This window comes from Chelmon rostratus, chromosome 16, assembly GCF_017976325.1.
Source record: "Chelmon rostratus isolate fCheRos1 chromosome 16, fCheRos1.pri, whole genome shotgun sequence".
In the NCBI taxonomy this organism is placed as follows: Eukaryota; Metazoa; Chordata; class Actinopteri; order Chaetodontiformes; family Chaetodontidae; genus Chelmon; species Chelmon rostratus.
In genome coordinates, this window is record NC_055673.1 from 21,311,960 (window position 1) to 21,329,349 (window position 17,390).

At 44.9% G+C, this 17,390-nt stretch overlaps 1 protein-coding gene across 6 annotated transcripts in view; it reads right to left on the reverse strand.

Moving 5' to 3' along the window:
* Positions 1-4,419: 4,419 nt before the first annotated feature.
* phactr4a (phosphatase and actin regulator 4a) overlaps positions 4,420-17,390 on the reverse strand; it is a 31,638-nt gene continuing 18,667 nt past the window's right edge. For all 6 annotated transcript variants that reach the window (XM_041955254.1, XM_041955251.1, XM_041955253.1 and 3 more), the window contains 10 exons: positions 15,918-17,309; positions 13,895-14,281; positions 10,188-10,767; positions 9,435-9,667; positions 7,873-8,035; positions 7,588-7,643; positions 6,707-6,768; positions 6,452-6,589; positions 5,871-5,947; positions 4,420-5,681 (listed from right to left, as the gene is read on the reverse strand). In XM_041955254.1, coding sequence (XP_041811188.1) covers positions 5,666-5,681; positions 5,871-5,947; positions 6,452-6,589; positions 6,707-6,768; positions 7,588-7,643; positions 7,873-8,035; positions 9,435-9,667; positions 10,188-10,767; positions 13,895-14,281; positions 15,918-17,309 — 3,104 coding nt within the window. In that variant the 3' untranslated portion in view covers positions 4,420-5,665. The remainder of the gene's footprint in view (positions 5,682-5,870; positions 5,948-6,451; positions 6,590-6,706; positions 6,769-7,587; positions 7,644-7,872; positions 8,036-9,434; positions 9,668-10,187; positions 10,768-13,894; positions 14,282-15,917; positions 17,310-17,390) is intronic.

Genomic DNA, 17,390 nt, shown 5'->3' on the forward strand with positions numbered 1-17,390 from the left:
ATTTGTAACAGTCATCTTTCACAAGGGCTCTCGGAGCAAAGGGCTCTGATTCAGCCTGATGCAGAGAGCATGTATTTGTAGCAGCCAGATGAAAGCTGAGACAAATAGGAGCCTCACAACAGAGATGCCACGTGTGATAGAAGACATGTTTCCAGACTGGCTGCAGAGAAAATAACACCTTTCAACATTGACCGGCGTGATTTTGAGCCTCAGGTAATTACTAATAATGTGTTTCTGATGTGGTTTTTACACAAAAAAAGTTCTATTATTTTGCTAAAGTCCTTAAAATGTCTTCTCTCTCATTAAAAAAAGTTGTTTGTGTCGTTTCAAAGGTTTAACTGCTTTGACATATCCGTTGTCAGTGTTTGTGCACTGGAGGCTTCAGCTCTCCACATAATGCTGCTTGTGATGTCACAAATGATGCTCGTCCACTTTTTTAAAACGAGATGTTCAGTGAGCGCAGAGAAACTTTCCACTTCTAGCAGATGAATGTGAGAGCAGCTTTCTAGTGTCAAACACTGTAGAGACATCATTCTGCACAGAGAAGCTCGAACATTCAACTGATGGAACAAGAAGAAAAGCACATGTTTTTAGTGCAGGGGGACATTAAGTGACGATAATCTGAGGCTATAACTCATTTTTAATTAACAAACAGCTGGACATCCACCAGATCTGTAGCAGCATCAACATTTAGTTGGAGTCATGCTTGTGTCCATGTAAGTCCATCATTCACTCACTTTTTGCTGTTTTTGGTCTCTACCAGCTCCTGAGGGAAATATGTGGCTCTTTAGCTGCTAAGTGCTGCACTGTGTTCACCGGTTAGACAATAACTGGGCCCGTCTGCAGTTTTCTGCTGAGCAGGTAGAGTACAGGGGGGACTGGGAGCTGTTTCTCTAAAAAACAGCTGCTTCAGTCAGAAATGATGCTACAGGAACGGTGAGAGTGAACCACAACAGTAAAGGACAGCTTAACAATGAGCTGCAAACTCACTGTGAAGCTCCATAAAGCCCAGAGCTGCAGATTCAGGTGATAAATCTCTGTGGGTTCATCGCTGTGCAGGGTGTGCAATTGCCCCCCTGCCGCCTCTGGAGACATGTGGCTCAGAGGAGTGTGCACTTCACTGGTATTGCGTTTCCTCATTTCTGGGTAATGAAGTCATTTGACCTTTCAGAAAAACAGATACAACAATAACACCAGCTATTCAGCCTCCAGTTCGTCTTTTTCCGCTCTCGTCTCCTTCCTGTGAAGCCAAACATCTCAACAACTAACTGAACTAACTAATCAAATGTGAATGTGGACAACGCGGTCTGACATCGAAGGCCAGTTGGAGACTGAAGCCTTCGCTGCAGTAAAATCACTTGATCACCAAGGAAATAGGAATGGTGCCATAAAGGATCGAATACGATTTTTTTCCAACCCGAGCTTCCTACAAATTACATTTCAGGCAGCTGTGGAAGATGTTGAGAAAACCACTCAGCCTACCTGGGAACCAGTGAACCCCCCGCCGGAGAGGTCGTGCTTTATGTGAGTGTGTACCTTTACCACAAAACAAGTCATCATGTAACATCCGCATGCACAAGCTTCGCGGGCCACGAGTGCCAATCACCCGTGAGCCGTTCCCGACTGGCCGCCACAGCAATGGAGAGTGGCAGCAGGCTTTGTAAATACAATCTTGCATAAGCGACCTGCCTCGCCCCCCCCCGGCGTTCCCCCGAGGAGCGGCTGTTTGCACACTCTGGAGCTCTTTAATGATTCATTGATGCCCCCCAGCATCTTTTACAATCACAAACAGCTTTCCTTTCAGGCCCTGTCTGTTCAGCAACGCCTTCATTTGTGCTTCGCCTGCAGCAGCAGCAGAAGGTGGTCGGGGTGGAGCATTTGGTTTTGCTGTAATAAACTGAGATTTGATTATTGTAGCTCTTAAACTGGGACATGACATGAAAGTCAATTCGCCTCAACTTTAAAACACCGAATTTTGCATTGGAAAATTCTCAATTATGATGACCAGATGATAGCGAAGCATTAATATGATGTGATGCTGTGATTAGATTACAAATTGTCCAGATAATGGAGGTTTGTTATTTAAATGTAGCTGCCTGCCACTCAGTCTCAGTGCATCGATTAGTCCCCAGGAAGACAAATTGGACATCAAATTTTCATCTGGCCAATGCAGTCATAAATATTCAATGCTCACAGCCAAGATGGAATCGAGTTCAGTTCACACACACTTCTTTTTTCTTCTGCAAGACCATAACTCACTAATAACCACGGTCGCTGTAAACATCTGGGATTCACAGCTAATTATCCATTCATGCAGGGCTGCTCTCTCAGAGCACAAGCACTTTTCTGGCTTTGTTTTTTCTTGTTCTGTAATTACTGAGGAGGTTTACTGACGCAGAGAGCAGCAAAACGAATCTGCCTTTATTTTGCGTCACATCACCTTGATATTTCTAAAAAAAAATTTTGACTCACCTCCTGATGTAAAATTAAGAATATGAACCATATTCCTGTCAAAAATGAAGCTACATATTTATATATTCACAAGACTTGCAATGTCTGTGTTTATTATAAGGGAAAAAGTCACAAGACAAAGGGAGCAATGTAACCAGAGCATGATGTCTGCAGATCAATGAGCCTATGTTTTTGTACCGTTCTGCTTTGACCTCAGTGTCACAGCCAGCATGCTAACATGCTGATGTTTAGCAGGTATAATGTTTACCACGTTCACTATCTTAGCTGCTAATTAGCACAACACAACATGCTGCTGAGACTGATGGGAATGCCGTTAGTATTGGAGATTTTTTTTTTTCCTATAACTTATATTGGATATATTCTAATTATTTTGACTTCACGGTGGCACTGGATCACTAAAGTTATTATGTTTCGTCCTGAGGGGGACATGACATTTCACTCAAAATTGCAAATGTCAACCTCATGGTGACGCTAGAGAATAAATCAAAGGATCACCGAAGTCATCAGGATTCATCCTGATGACACTGTGAGTGTTTCATCGCAAACCAACCAGTGATTATTGAGATATTTCAGTCTGGACCGACCAACTACCCCACTACCATGGCTATGATAAGGAAGTATACAGCTTCTTCTCTGGCTTCATTTAGGCTGCTGGCCAAGACGTCAGCAGCTCTAATTAGTACTGCACATGTTGTTCAGGACAGTGTGATAACTAGCTAACCAATTTAGAGACGAGATCTCCTGACAATGTGTTTATGAGCACGTTCATGCTCAGGCTTCATGTCATTATAGGATTCATTGCCAGCAGCCCATGAAGGTCCAGAGGCACCACAGATTGACCTGGTGCGGCTTGCTTTACGTCAGGCACACGGTGACACCCAGTCATGAATTTTAAACAAGCGATGACTCCATCTTGTCAGGGATTCACGCATTCAGTCATTCGTGCTGAAGCATTCAACGTGCTCCTACAGACAAAACCGAAACTCATTAAAGGTATTAGACCAAATTTGAGACGATGAGCTTCAAAGTTCATTCCTGACATCATCAAAATTGCTGAAGATCATGTGACATGATGGCGATCTGCAGACTCTCTGCAGCATGACGGCGCTCAGGCATGTTGCAGTGACCACAAGACACTCACTATGATGTTAATGTGTGTGTGTGTGTGAGAGAGACAAAAATTATGGTATGTTGAAATATATCGATAACTAAAAGAGATGTTTTGGGTAGTTTATTATTTATGATCTGAAAAGTTTACAGGCAATGTTGTTTTTATTTGTAGCTCAATCTGGGCTGCATGAGTAATGCATGACCTGTGTATTTTAAAGTGTTGTAATAATATTAATGATATAAAAGCACATTTAATGATTATTCGTCACTGAAAACTGATGAACTATGTTCTCTTGTACCTGAAAACAAGCTATTATCCAGGAGGATCTACAATCTTTGTTCATACATCTTATACTAAGGCAGTTTATCAGATTAAAGGTGTATCTGTGTAATCAGTCCATTTTGATAATGATTTGACATTCACCATCCACTGTGTCTGAACACACGGGGGAGGAGAGCTGTGCCCCCGCTGACTGACTCCATCTCTATTTACTGCTAATTAGCATCACTGGGGAGGTTAAAGGGCCAAACGCTGGGTTTGTTCAAAGAAATGTCAGTTGCACTTATTCTTCTGTCAGTGACATTATAACCTCACAGATCCACAGCACCCACTAGTAAAGGGTGCCTTTATCTAAGACCACATTACTGGACTTTGGCACTGGTGACTGGTTCGTGAATCAGTCTGCACATTTTATATAACACTGCCCTCATCTGGTCATTTTAAGAGGCCATATACTTGTCATTCACTTCAGATGCGTCGTTCCCCAACAGACAGAGGGATTGAAATGATGAAGAGTGGGCAGACTTGCTGTTTGAGACTAGAATAATCACACCATATTGAATGAAAATCACAGGTTATTTTAATTTCTGAGTGGATTGCTCATTTATACAGTGTGGTTTGCAAAACATGTTAAAGATCTCTGTATCAAAAAAAAAAGAACTGTTTTGTGCCGTCACTACTTGGAAATAACATTTGAGAAATACTTTACAATTAAAACATATCAGCATTACTGTGGATGTACAATATAAAGTCAATCAAATCTATATAACTGATCTATACAATTGCAGCCAACTATGGACTTGCATATATAAAGTACCATAAAATAGGCAGGAAAATAAAAATATGTACATTTTCCTGTTTGAATAACTCAATTATAAACATAGAATTATAGGCTCAAAAGTTTTTAATTTTCTACACAGCCAAATAAGGAACATAAGGTGCCGTATTAGAAAATAATCTAGAGATATGTGCTCCATGAGAATCATTTAAATGATCAACAAAATACAGTAAAATGCACACTTTCTGATATCAGGTTGGAATCAGAGCTCTGAGGGTCTACACGCAGAGCTCTAACTGTTGATCCACATAGAGCTCTAACTGAGTGTTAAATAAGAAACACACTGCTGTACACAAGTCTGTCACATTTTATCTGAACCTTTAATCACATACAATGAGTGTGTGAGATCATGTGAGGAGTAAGGCTGGTGCTGTGTGGCACCTTTGGGTAGACGTTTGTGGTACCTAACATAAGCACGGTGTTTAAACTGAGTCCAGATCAGTTTGGTGGTACCGTCGACAGTGTTACTAGGAACTACAATGATCCATTTATGTGCACGGTCTTCCCGTTTTGCAAGGAAGAGAGAAAATATAACGTGAAGGCAGGTAAAGGCATGGTGAGAGTGGTTTCCCCTGACAGAGACAGTGTGATAACCCTCCAGCAGTTGTCCTTTCCGTTCAATCTAACTCTTTCTGAGCCCCCAGCAGGAGGGAGGGGGATTCCTCGCTCTGTTAGTGTTGGCACCGGGTGCCTCCAACGTGGACGCACCAGCAAACATCCTGTCCTGAATTCCACAGTCTATGAACTGGAGTGCGTCTGAGGGCCACCCGAGGTTGAATTGATTCGAGGCTTCCTTGGCTCTGGTTCCAGTCATCAGCGACAGCGTCGTCTTCAGATGACGCACGTTAGCAGGCAGTCAGTTAAAAAGGGACCAAATGGGCCACATGTTCAGTTCACAGTGGGGAGAGGGACTTGTGCCTCCTCACCACTCCCAGTCTAAGTGCTTCTCTGGTCAGCATGGACAGCTAAGGCCGGTGGAACCTAGTGGAGAAAGAGGGAGAAGGTCAAAGAGGATGGTCTAGACCCTTCATTGCCAGAAACATCTTCAGTGTACAAAACAGAAAATGTTCAGAAGAGAAAACAGAGCTAATAAAGTATTAATGGCACTGCCGAATAAACTTGGAGAACACTTGACGTGAATTATTGATGGCTGTCGTGTACGAGCCTGACCGGGTATAGATCCTGCTTTCTTCGTGAACCTCCATCTCTGAACTCTTGAATTCATTGAGCTCTTTGCGGATGGCAGCCTGAGCGGAGACAAGAAAGAAACGGCACTTCAGCTGGAAGGGTTTTATCCATTTATAGCAGCACAAAAGAAGAAAGGCAGTGTGTGATCCAAGCCAGATTACCACTCAAACTCAAAAAACATGTTTTTACTTTAGACTAAAAATTAAACATGTACTTAAAATGATGCCACTTCCAACATACATAGAATGTCTGTTCCTACATATTATGTGAGCTTCAGTGGACCAGGTAATTCACTTGGTATAACTTAAAGCCATTAAGCAGTGTCTGAACTGCATTCCTGGGATTCCTCCTGGATACTGAATCTGCTTGGAATGCAAATCCTCTCAGAGTTGACCAAAGTAGAAGACATTGCTGTTAAAAAACACACAGGGCTTAGCCTCTCTCTTGCTAAGAAGCTCTAAGCCTCAAGAGCCCTGTTAGTGTACAGAGAGGTGTCGAGTGTGTGTTTGTGTGTGTGTGTGTGTGTGTGTGTGTGTGTGTAGGTGGGATATGTTGAGTCTCACCTTGTCAGCAGGAGTGAGCTTGGTCCACGGTTTATCTGCCCGCCGGTCGTAGTCGTGAGCATGGGTGGACTCGACGTACTCGTGGAAACGCAGGATCTTCCTGGCCTGGAGTTCAGCCACTGTGGGTCTCTGCGACAGCTGATGGCAGAACAAACAGCAGCATGTTCAGTGACGTCTGTCTCACGGAAGTTTAGTTTCTAGTGCCTAATAATAACTGGCGAGTGTATGGATACGGTTACTCGGTTGCATCCTGACCTTTCTCGTGAGCCTCCGTTTGATCTCGCATCTCTCTAATCGTCGATCCGTTTCGTTCTTGGCTGCAGGAAGAAAACACATTCCATGAGAGAGAGGGAAACACTGCAGCCAGTCAGGCTGATTTCACCCGAGCTGCCGTCGGCACGCTGCGGTAACGGGAATCTGGAATCGCTGCCTCGCTCTGCACAAGGCGCTGCATTGTTTTAGCGCGGGCGCAAAGCGTCGTCTTGCTCGAGTCATTCGAGGACAAGCGAGACGGCGTGTGCTGGCATGAAACCTGGATCGAAACGTGTTGACAGATTCTGAGAAGATCGTGTTAGCACTCGCTTCTGGGATCCAACTTGGCACCACAGCGATGCCGCGCTGATGCTTCACCACAGTAAGATCATTTACGCAATACACCACAAGGGGGTGTTCATTTTGAACGCCTGATGCAAGATTCTTAAAACCTTGGGTTGATTAGGTCTATGATTCAGGCATATGCATATACCTGCTTTTTATATTTACTCAGCTTTTAAAGCTTAGCATATGAAGTATGGGTGCACCAATCTGGCTTGTAGAGTGCATACACAGTCAACACCCTGTGAGAATATTAAATATTTATAAACATGGTTGGACTATTAATAAAATCAGAAAAGATATCTTAAAAACTCAAACCACTACCAATATTCTGCAAACTACTGTGTGTTTAGCGACCATCAATATGCCTGAGGCGAGAGGGGAAAAACCACATTATCCAGCGGACGAATGGCTTACGCAGACTATTGATTTCAGCAAATTAGAAAAATGAAAAAGGTGCCTTTTGATCTTGTGCTGCCACGAAATCGAATGCAAATAAACACACCTGAATGAAGAAGTGAGGGATGGAGGAAGAGGCTCACCTTGAAGGATGTTTCTTTGCTCCAGCTCTTCTGCTGTCGGTCTCTGACTCAGCCGCCTGAGGACACAAACTCATTTTTAACCGCAGATATGGATCAGTCTAAAAGAGACATACTATATCTTTGTGACCACTTCCATGACAACCTAAAGTTATGAGTGTGTTTTATCTTTGCAACGGATGAGTTACACTATAAATAATGTACGTGTCAGCCAAACTGTTATGGACAGATGGATGGAGATGATGATGTTGATTTGTCACATCCAACATGACGATGTGAGTCCTTTACCGGTTCAGGGTGGTGCCGATCTTGTTCCTCAGCGCCACCCACTGCTCCCTGTTGTGCCAGCTCATTTCATTGTGGTTCTCCTGATCAGCCCTTTCCTCCCTCTCTTGTCTCTCCAGCTTCAGGGCTAACGTGTCCTTCCTCTTCACGCGGCTCGCCAGCCCACCTGTTGCACATATCAGCCATAAATAATCAGTAAGCAGTCTGTGCAATGTGTAGTAAACAGTGTACAGCTTTCAGCTTGCTGCTTTAATAATTCATGTTCTTGGGAGAAGGCCAGTATAGGAAAGTGAACTTCGGCTGATTTAGCTGCTGCTGGAGGAGCAAACCATAATTTCTAAGTGTGTCCTCAGTTACGATGAGTTACCCCATGTGGAGGCCACAAGCCTATCGGACATGTTTTCACTTGCACGCCTTGCGCAGCAGCTCTCATTTGAATCTATGAGGCTGTCTGCACCAGCTCCGTGCAGGCTCGCACCTCAGGGATACGTAAAGGCGAGTTTGATGCCCAATAAAAAAAGCACTAAATAATTATATTTATCTGCATTGTGCAACCTCGGTGGAGCAGGGTGCTCCAACTTCTAATCCCACAGATACTCCTTTTCTTTTATATTGAAACCTGCAGTGTTTATTCATGGACAAGCTGTAACCTACATTCTACATTTACTCACTACTAACCTCTCTTTCTGCTCCCATCGCCAACACCTGTCTGCCCTGGGCACAGCCTCCGGCACTCTGTCTGTCTCTAGCTTAACCACACACGTGCACACACGCACACAGTGCCATGTTCCTTAAAGGAGCCATCAGTCTTGATAAAAACTAGACCAGGAATACCCACACGTATCACCAGAAAACTGCACACTGCACGGAAAGTTTGGCTGCTTCTTCCTGGTATTTTCTCCAAAAATAGCCATTACAAATTCCCTGGGTCAAATCCTCAAATTGCTTGTTTTGTCTGTCCAGCAGTCCAAAACCCAAAGATATTTCATTGGCTGTCATTATAAGAAAGAAAAGCAGTGAGTCAAAAACAGACAGGTTTTTTTTTTTAACCATAATGAGTTTTGCTGTACTCGCTAGCCTAGAGATCCTTTTATTCCACATGGATTTCTTTTTCCTTCTCGAGAGCATTATGAAACTCCCCCAATCTCTCTGCATGTGCGAGAGCACTCTTTAGTAACATGCATGCATTTTTCTGATCCATGTGAGCTTTAAATACATATTTATAACAAGGATTATTCTGGGAATCACACATGATAAATTTAGTGGTTGCAGCTTTTTCTAAACATATTATACTAAGACATTTAGTCAGGGTACAGGTCAAATAATTCCTGTCGTTTTATGTCATATAGGCCCAATTTCCTGCACTTGTTTACAGACAGTTCCTGATTGGTCATGGAGGATACAGGAAGTGAGACAGCCAAACCCAGACATGAAGGTGTGACTACCAGCTGAAACTACCTGAACAGCTTCTTTAAAAAGTGAAGTGGTGTTTTAAACCAGGGCACTTGTATCTATTGCCTCTTCCATATGACCTTAACGTAGCAGCATACAAAAGTCACACTTACTCGGAGGGCCTTCCTCGTCGTCATCATCGTCGTCGTCGTCTCTGTACAGGATGGGGCCGTCAGAGTCAGACTCCTCACTGTCCCCGGGGCCTCCACTCTCGTGGATGACACTCACTCTGGGATCCCCCACCAAACCCCTCCTGCTGCGGGGCTCCATCTCAGGGTGGCGAGGAATCCTCTGAGGCTGAAGCTTCCGCATCTCCTCCTCCATGTCAAAGTCATCGTCTTCTGGCCTGTAAACAAGTCCAGCTGTGAGAGAGCTAAAGAAGCTCAGACTAACGTGAGCATAAATGATAATACTTTCAGGCTTCAGGTGACCACAATCTGTCTTGACGCGCTAATCTGAGTGCTATTTGTTACAGTCACGTGCAACGTGCAACAATTCTGCCAGGTGAGGGAATAAAGCTCAATTGTTTGCTAAAGAGATTATGTCTAACGTCTTGTTTTGTCCGATCAACAGTGCGATTAATTGATTAATTTTCTAAGTTTCAGGGACTGGAGTATACATTTGCTTTCATTCTCACATCTTGCAAAAAACTCCTAGTTGATGGCCTGTTGATAGCTACCCACCTTGTGAGTCCAAATGATTACGTGCTTACTGTCAGCAAGACTTTACAAATTAGGCAAATCAAAAAACAAAATTTCACAGATTAAACTAAAGACAAACTACGGTTAACTGCTCTCCTTCATTCTCAGCTTTCAAAGCAATGTTTCATTTGTTAGAATATAATTTACAGTATATGGGCCACTTACAGCCTCAGAGGTTCGATGGTGATGGGGAGCGAGTGCCTCGGGTTATTCCCCCCTTCGATGAGGAAATCTGGAGGAGACTCAAACAACAGTGAGTGTGCCCTCTGGGAGCCGTCTGGGTTTGGCTGAGCTGGGCCGGGGCTGGCCAGGGCTCTCTGGATGAGGATGTGCAGGGGAATGGCTGGTGGCTGGCTGGGAGGCTCGGTGGTCGGGCTAGGGGGATCGGCTTGCACGCTGGGCACCGGACCAGAGGAGGACGTGCCTGGCGGCTGCAGCGACTGGACCCTGGGAGGGGATGGAGGTATGTGGGATGGTGGTGAAGGGAAAGACTCAGTGGAGGCCTGAGGAACTGCTGCTGCGTTTGTCTTGTCCTCACTGCTCTCTCCTTTATGGACAGCAGGGGGCGGCAGTGCAGGGGCAGCGGTCGGGTCAGCAGTGGGAGACTCTGGGACCTGACTGGGAGGGGAGGGGTCCACAGAATGGCGCTTGGTTACAGGGGTCATCCTCTTTGGTGGTGTCGGTGGCGAGCGCTTAGCGGGAGCTGGCACGATGATGATGCCACTTCCAGGCTGTGAAAGCTCCGCTGTTCAAAAAAAGGGCAAAAACAACAGTCAGTACTCGTCATGTGGAATGATGCCCACCAACATAACCTACAGCCAGAACATGAGGATGCAGTCAGTCTGTAGCAAGGTGACATTAGTTTCATCAACAGAACAAATATGTCAGCAGCAGCTTTACAAGACATTCCTGTTATTGCTGATCTGGTTGATGAGTCGGTGGAGGGTGACAACAAATAATACATATCTCTAGTCTGTAAGGAACATCCACTGGGATCAACAAACACATTCAATCCACTACAGCACACTAAGATGTCCAACCAAGTTCCATGCATTGTTTTCTTGGCAGCATTTAGACCAACGTTAGTTGAGCTGAAAATGGCTCCAATGGCTGCGACACACATGCAATGCAGTATTGGTGTTAAAATGGAGGTGAGGTATTCCATATGCTATGAGGGTGGTCAATCAATACAACCAGTCTGCAGGCTCTATTAAGATGCATTGAGATCTTGCGGCCCCGCTGGGTACCTGAGCAGGTCTGGGCATCCCTGTGCCGCAGGTATACAGGTAGAGAAAGGTATAGGCCGAGCTCACTCTGACGTCTCCAGCTGGTCCAATAACAAGGCTGCCTGACCTTAGAGCCCCTGTTCAATGAGGAGGCTGGCAAAAATGAGTGGAGATGTCAGGGATAGGGCTGGGCTTACATTCCAAGCTGGGAGAGAAATACAAGAGGGTGGTTTCGAGTAATGTTTGTCTTGTTTTTACACTGTACAGAAGCAAAGCATAGATCCATCCTTGGATGACAACTTCTGTGGAGAAATAAGTCGGTTTCTGAGTGTAAGACAAGATATCCTTTTGTCAGCTATCCTGGTTCCATAAACGCTGCAGGACGGTATTTTCCAGTGACACAGTTTCCTTATAATGGCTTTCTGTTTTCAGCTCAGTCATTATCGTAGAATTAATCACAGGGAAACCCCTTTCATCCTTGTTCCAGCTTGTTCATCACTACTAGAGCTGGACTGATATATCAGCTGATGTCAGCTTATTGCAGATATTTTTTAGGAGACTAAAAAGAAAATACAGTACATGAACGCTTAACTAAGTTAGAAGTAATAATAAAAAAGACAGTGTCACTTTTACAGTTTCTCCACCAGGGAGCACCGACAAGTTGATTTTGATCCAGAAAAATATGACACTCAGTGTATCAGTAACAAAGCTACAAGAGCCATATCAAGATTATGTTTATGTACTGAAACAAATGGCTATGGGCCAATGTATCATTATTATTTTTACATAAAATATAAATTCAGTCTGGCCTCAAAAATCCAGTATTGGTTGGGCTATGATGTCTCGATGATGTTTTTAACAAATAAAACGTTCTTGTGAGAAAACATACCTGACAATATGTAATAGAGGGTTTGCATCTAAAACATTAGGGGACAAAGGGAAAAAACAGAAAGCATAAGGTGTGTTCAGCAGAGATTGCCCGTATGAGGCTTGTGTGCAATGCACATACGCCTCATACAGGGAAAGTTTCAACAGTCCAACACACTGTAACTCTCCAATGTCAAAGTCCATTATCAATGTCATCTCAGACTGCCAATAAGGCAAGCTATTCTGTAGAGACAAACACCTGTGACTGTGAATGCAGCAGTGTGAACTGAAACGTAGCAACATATGTATAAAACCTCGCCCAGCAAATGGTAGTGGAATGTGTCCCTGCCATAGACACCATTTCAAAGAGACAGTACTGGGATGGGCCGTAAACAAGAGCAGCTGTGGCGTGCTGGGACAAAGGATTTGAAATACTAAAAGCCAATCAGTTTCCATGTAGCTTCCAGAGTAGTGCTGACAGTGCATTAATGGTGCACAGACAAGCCGGTGCAGGTCATTCCCTCAGAGACTGGTGGCTGTACACACTGAAACTGCACACTAGCAACATATTGGAAAACACCTACACAACAACGAACCACAGCCTCACTGTGTGACTCTGCTCACAGCTAGCTTTAGGAAAGGGTTCAAGAATTACACTCAATACTTAAATAACCTAGAAAATGTACTACACATAATGTAGATTTTTGTCTTTATTTTTGACACGCTATACTTTCAAAGAATACCCTGCAACACCACCTACTATGTAATTTCTTCATTTCAAACCCTACCTACAGATGATCGAGTCTATCAAAACTCACAACCGCCACACCACAACAAAGAAAAAGTAACATCTGCATCTTTGCAAGAGGTGTGGGCAAACACCTTGCACACCCAACATACCATGTAAATCCTGCCTTTAACTGACACCACATTTCTGTTTGAATGAAAGAGCCTTTGATAAACAAGAATATTTCAGAATGAAAAAGTGACAGCCCTTATCAGCAGCAAGGTTGTAAATGCACTGCTGTTATGAACCTGCAGCTGAATGCTAAGGTGTAACTAGCTGGTTTCACACTCAGTTAACCACTTTGGTCACTTGCACCATCTCTACTTATTGTTCACCTTAACCAAGTTGACCATAATCAAAACATGGTCACAGACGTGTTGAAGACCCGTTGGTGATCCTGGTTTTCTATTTAAAGAAATGAAAACAATGGCAAAAGTAACTTATGCTATCAGATGTCAACTAGCTAACATATGACTGAGTGCTTGTTTGCACAGCACAGAGAGGAGGGAGCGTGTCAGTGTCACCATGAATGTGAAGAGATGTAGTCTGCCAGCGGCGACGTGCTTCCACTGTCATTACTAAAGCAAAACGTAGTTTAACATCGTGAATGTGCCACGACGTTCAAACTGAGCTACAGTATGTTTGAGCTCACGTACTGCTGATGAACAGGCTAATGCATCCCAAGAACATGAAGCCCATCACTGATGAATTTCTCAAATTAGGGAAAACATAGCAACAGTATTTTGTATTGATTCTAGAATGGGCACGGGGTCCGTGGCCCTCTGTGGAGCATTTTACGTGTAATTTAATAGCATTGTTTCTCAAAGATTCAAGTTTCCCTGGGCCTTAATAAAATCCTACAAGGCTCATTTTGGAGGTTGTTTAACTAAAAGTATAAAAAAAGAAACACAAAGACCAAAGCAGCTGTTCATAGAGAGAGGCTAATTTTATGTGTCATATAAAACGGCAGAGGCAGACGGCAACAAACTCACCAAGCAGTGCAGGGTTGCTGTTGCGGTTGGTGGGTTTGGGTGGAGGGACAGGGGGCTGCTTGGCGTGGGGAGGGATAGGGGGTGGCGCGTCAGAGTCAGCTGAGGAAGGAGCAGCGAGGGAGGGTCGAGGCGGGTCATCAGCCAGTAGGGAGACTGTCCTCGGCGGCTTGGCCACGGCTACGGGAGCAGAGGAGGATGAGGAGGAGGAAGAGGAGGAGGAGGAGGATGAGGAGGATGAAGAAGAGGAGGGGTTTGGACTCCGGTTGGACTCAGTGGAGGGAGCGGTGAGAAATTTAGGGGGGAGCAGAGCCTGTTTGGGCGGCGGAGGTTCCTGCTGGGAGTCTTTTGCTGGATGAGAGTCAGAGACGAAGCGGACACCAGCGGACTCTACAGATGGAGCACATACATGGAAACATAAACATTAAAGGAGAGGTCACAGCAACAAAGTTTCTACTGTTGCTTGCGGGGGGTGGGGGGAGCTCTGATCAAGGATCTACAGTTATTAAAGAATGAGAGGTAACATGAATCAGACGGAGTTCACACACAGCAGACAAGGAGACAGATCAAAGACGCACAGAGAGCTCCCAGTGATTTGTTCTTCCTTCTTTTCATGTTCCCCTAAATCCACCCATCAAAGCTTCATATTTACTGTTTCAGTTTGTTGAGGCTTTCAGATTGAGCCTGTTAACTTCATAACCCCTGCAAGAATTACAGTTCAATCATTTACCCAAAATGTCTTTGCAGCCCCACCAGGAGGCTTTGGTTTGCACACATGTCGGCATGTCATCATAGTAAAACATTCCCCACTGACTGTTTACTGCCACTGAGCTGTACCACATTAAGAACAAGCACCCGGCTGTCATGTCTGAGGATGGCTCGCAGCCAAAGATCACGTTGTTGGTCGAATTGCTGCTTTTCATCTTGATACTGCGCTTAGTTATCAAACATCAAAGTCACTGCCATAGAGAGACAGGTTTAGCTTGTAGTTCAGTTGGGTGTCCCTGTTAGGCATGCAGACCAGAGTTGAGATTGTAAAACTGTCAGTACAAGAAATGTTTGACTGGCCATGTATGTTTATTTTTTATAAGTGAAGTGATTGTAAGTAAGGTAGTCTCACATTTTCTAAGTCTGCCTTAAAACAATACTCACAGGCATAAATGCTGTTGAAACAGCTTTTGTTTGTTGTGATCATTCATCCTGTTTACACTGGCCTTTTAAAGATGCCTCCCTAAAATGCTTCCAGTAGAAGTGATGGGGGACAAAATCCACAGTCCTCGTTTTGAGCAAAAATACATTCCAGTTCATCTTCCAATGTTTTGTCTTTTTAGTGCAAAATTCTCTGTTTCCACAGACAGTGTTAATGTCCTTAATCCAATCATGTTCCATTCTTGCTTGTGAACCACTGAGCCTTTCCAGGATGCTCCTTTCATACCAATCATATATCACCTGTTACCAATCAACCTGTTTACCTGTGGAATGATCCAAACAGGTGTTTTTGGAGTGTTCCACAGCTTTCCCAGTCTTTTGTTCTCCTGTCCCAACTTGTTTGAAACATGTTGCTGCATCAAATTCAGAATAAGCAGATATTTATAAAAAGCACCTGCTTTACTTTGTGTACTGTTGAGTATATGTCAGAAAGGATTAGCAAATTATCACATTCTGTTTTGTTCATGCTTAACAGTGACAGCTTTTTTTTTTTTTAATCAGGGTTGTACGTAGGAGAGCTGCGCTCCAGCAGACATGGTTCTCTTTGCATAGATAGACAAATAGGGCCAAGTATGTGTGTGTCATCCAGTTTTCATCATGATGTACAATGTCACAATGAACTGCATCACAAAACGCGCCAGGATAACATGACTCTGTGATATTTCTTGCCCTCCTCTGGGAACCCTGGGTCTGTGAGTAATTAAAACAGGACCAACTGTCCTAATAGTAGTTTATTAACCGTCATCACACCGCTGAATGTCACAAACTGGCAGGTTCTGAGTGGTTAACACAATTCAACAAAAGAGCGAGATTTTACCTGAGCGTTCTCTGAACTCTGTAGCTGGGATGTATCTGGGCAGGGTACTCCTCTTGTCGGCCTCTGAGGCTGGGCGAGCCCTCTTGTTGTCCTCCGAGGAACTCTTCTGTAGAGGAGGCCGCAAGTCTATATCAGAGGCAGGCCTGACGATAGGCCGCGAGTCATCCACAGTGCGCTGAGGCTCCGGCTTTTCTCTCCTCTCCTTCTCATCCCTCGTTTCATCTCGTCGCTCTCTTTCATTCCTCTTGGCCCAGTCATCCCATCTGTCCCTATCCTCTCTTCTGTCCCTATCCTCTCTCCTGTCTCGGTCATCTCTCCTATCCCCATCATCTCTTTCTCCTCGCACGTCTTTCCTCTCCCTGTCTTCTCTTTCTCTGTCATCTTTCCTGTCATCTCTGTTCTCTCTTCTTTCTCTCTCAAGACGCCAATCCCTATCTTCTCCCCTGTCCCTCCTTTCCCTCTCGTCCCTATCTCTTCTTCCTCTCTCATCCCTATCTCTCCCTTCCCTCTCCTCATGCTCTCTGTGCTCCCTCTCGTCACGATCCTTCCTTTCCCTCTCGTCGCGATCTCTGCGCTCCCTCTCGTCCCGATCCTTCCTTTCCCTCTCGTCGCGATCTCTACGCTCCCTCTCGTCCCGATCCTTCCTTTCCCTCTCGTCGCGATCTCTGCGCTCCCTCTCGTCCCGATCCTTTCGGTCCCTCTCGTCGCGATCTCTTCGCTCTCTCTCGTCGCGATCTCTTCGCTCTCTCTCGTCGCGATCTCTTCGCTCTCTCTCGTCGCGATCTCTTCGCTCCCTATCGTCCCGATCTCTTCGCTCCCTATCGTCCCGATCTCTTCGCTCCCTATCGTCCCGATCTTTCCTTTCCCTGTTGTCTCTCTCTGTTCTTTCATCTCTCCTCTCTCTATCATCTCTCCAGTCTCGCCTATCCCTGAAGTCTCTGTCTTCCTTTCGGTCAACTCCCCCATCCCTTTCCCTTTCCTCTCGCCAGTCCCTTCTTTCCATGTCTTCCCTGTTTTTCCTTCCTCTGTCCTCCCTGTCATCTTTGCCATCTCTCCTCTCTTCTCTGCGGTATCTATCATCTTGTGGAGGTCCTCGGGGTAAAGATCCACCTCTCTTGTCAAGATCTGATGGTACGCGGCTTCGTCTGTCTACGTCCACAGGAAGCCGTGCGTGAGAGTCCACGTCAAGAGGTGCCCGGCTAGTTCGGGAAGCATCGGATGGAGCTCTGCTTCGACGTTCATCTGCTTGGGGCAGCCTGAGTTGATTCGCCTTGATGTCAGATTCCCCTCGAGACACTCGTACCCCTGCTTCAGACACCCTGTCCACATCCATCGGCATGGGGTGTCCATTTTTCACTGGGGGACCTTTAGAGGACCTTACGTCATTGCTCTCTGTTGCATGAAGACACAAGCAATGAAATACAGTGAGTTTCATCAAAGATGAAAGCAAATTCATCCGTACAGTATCACTGA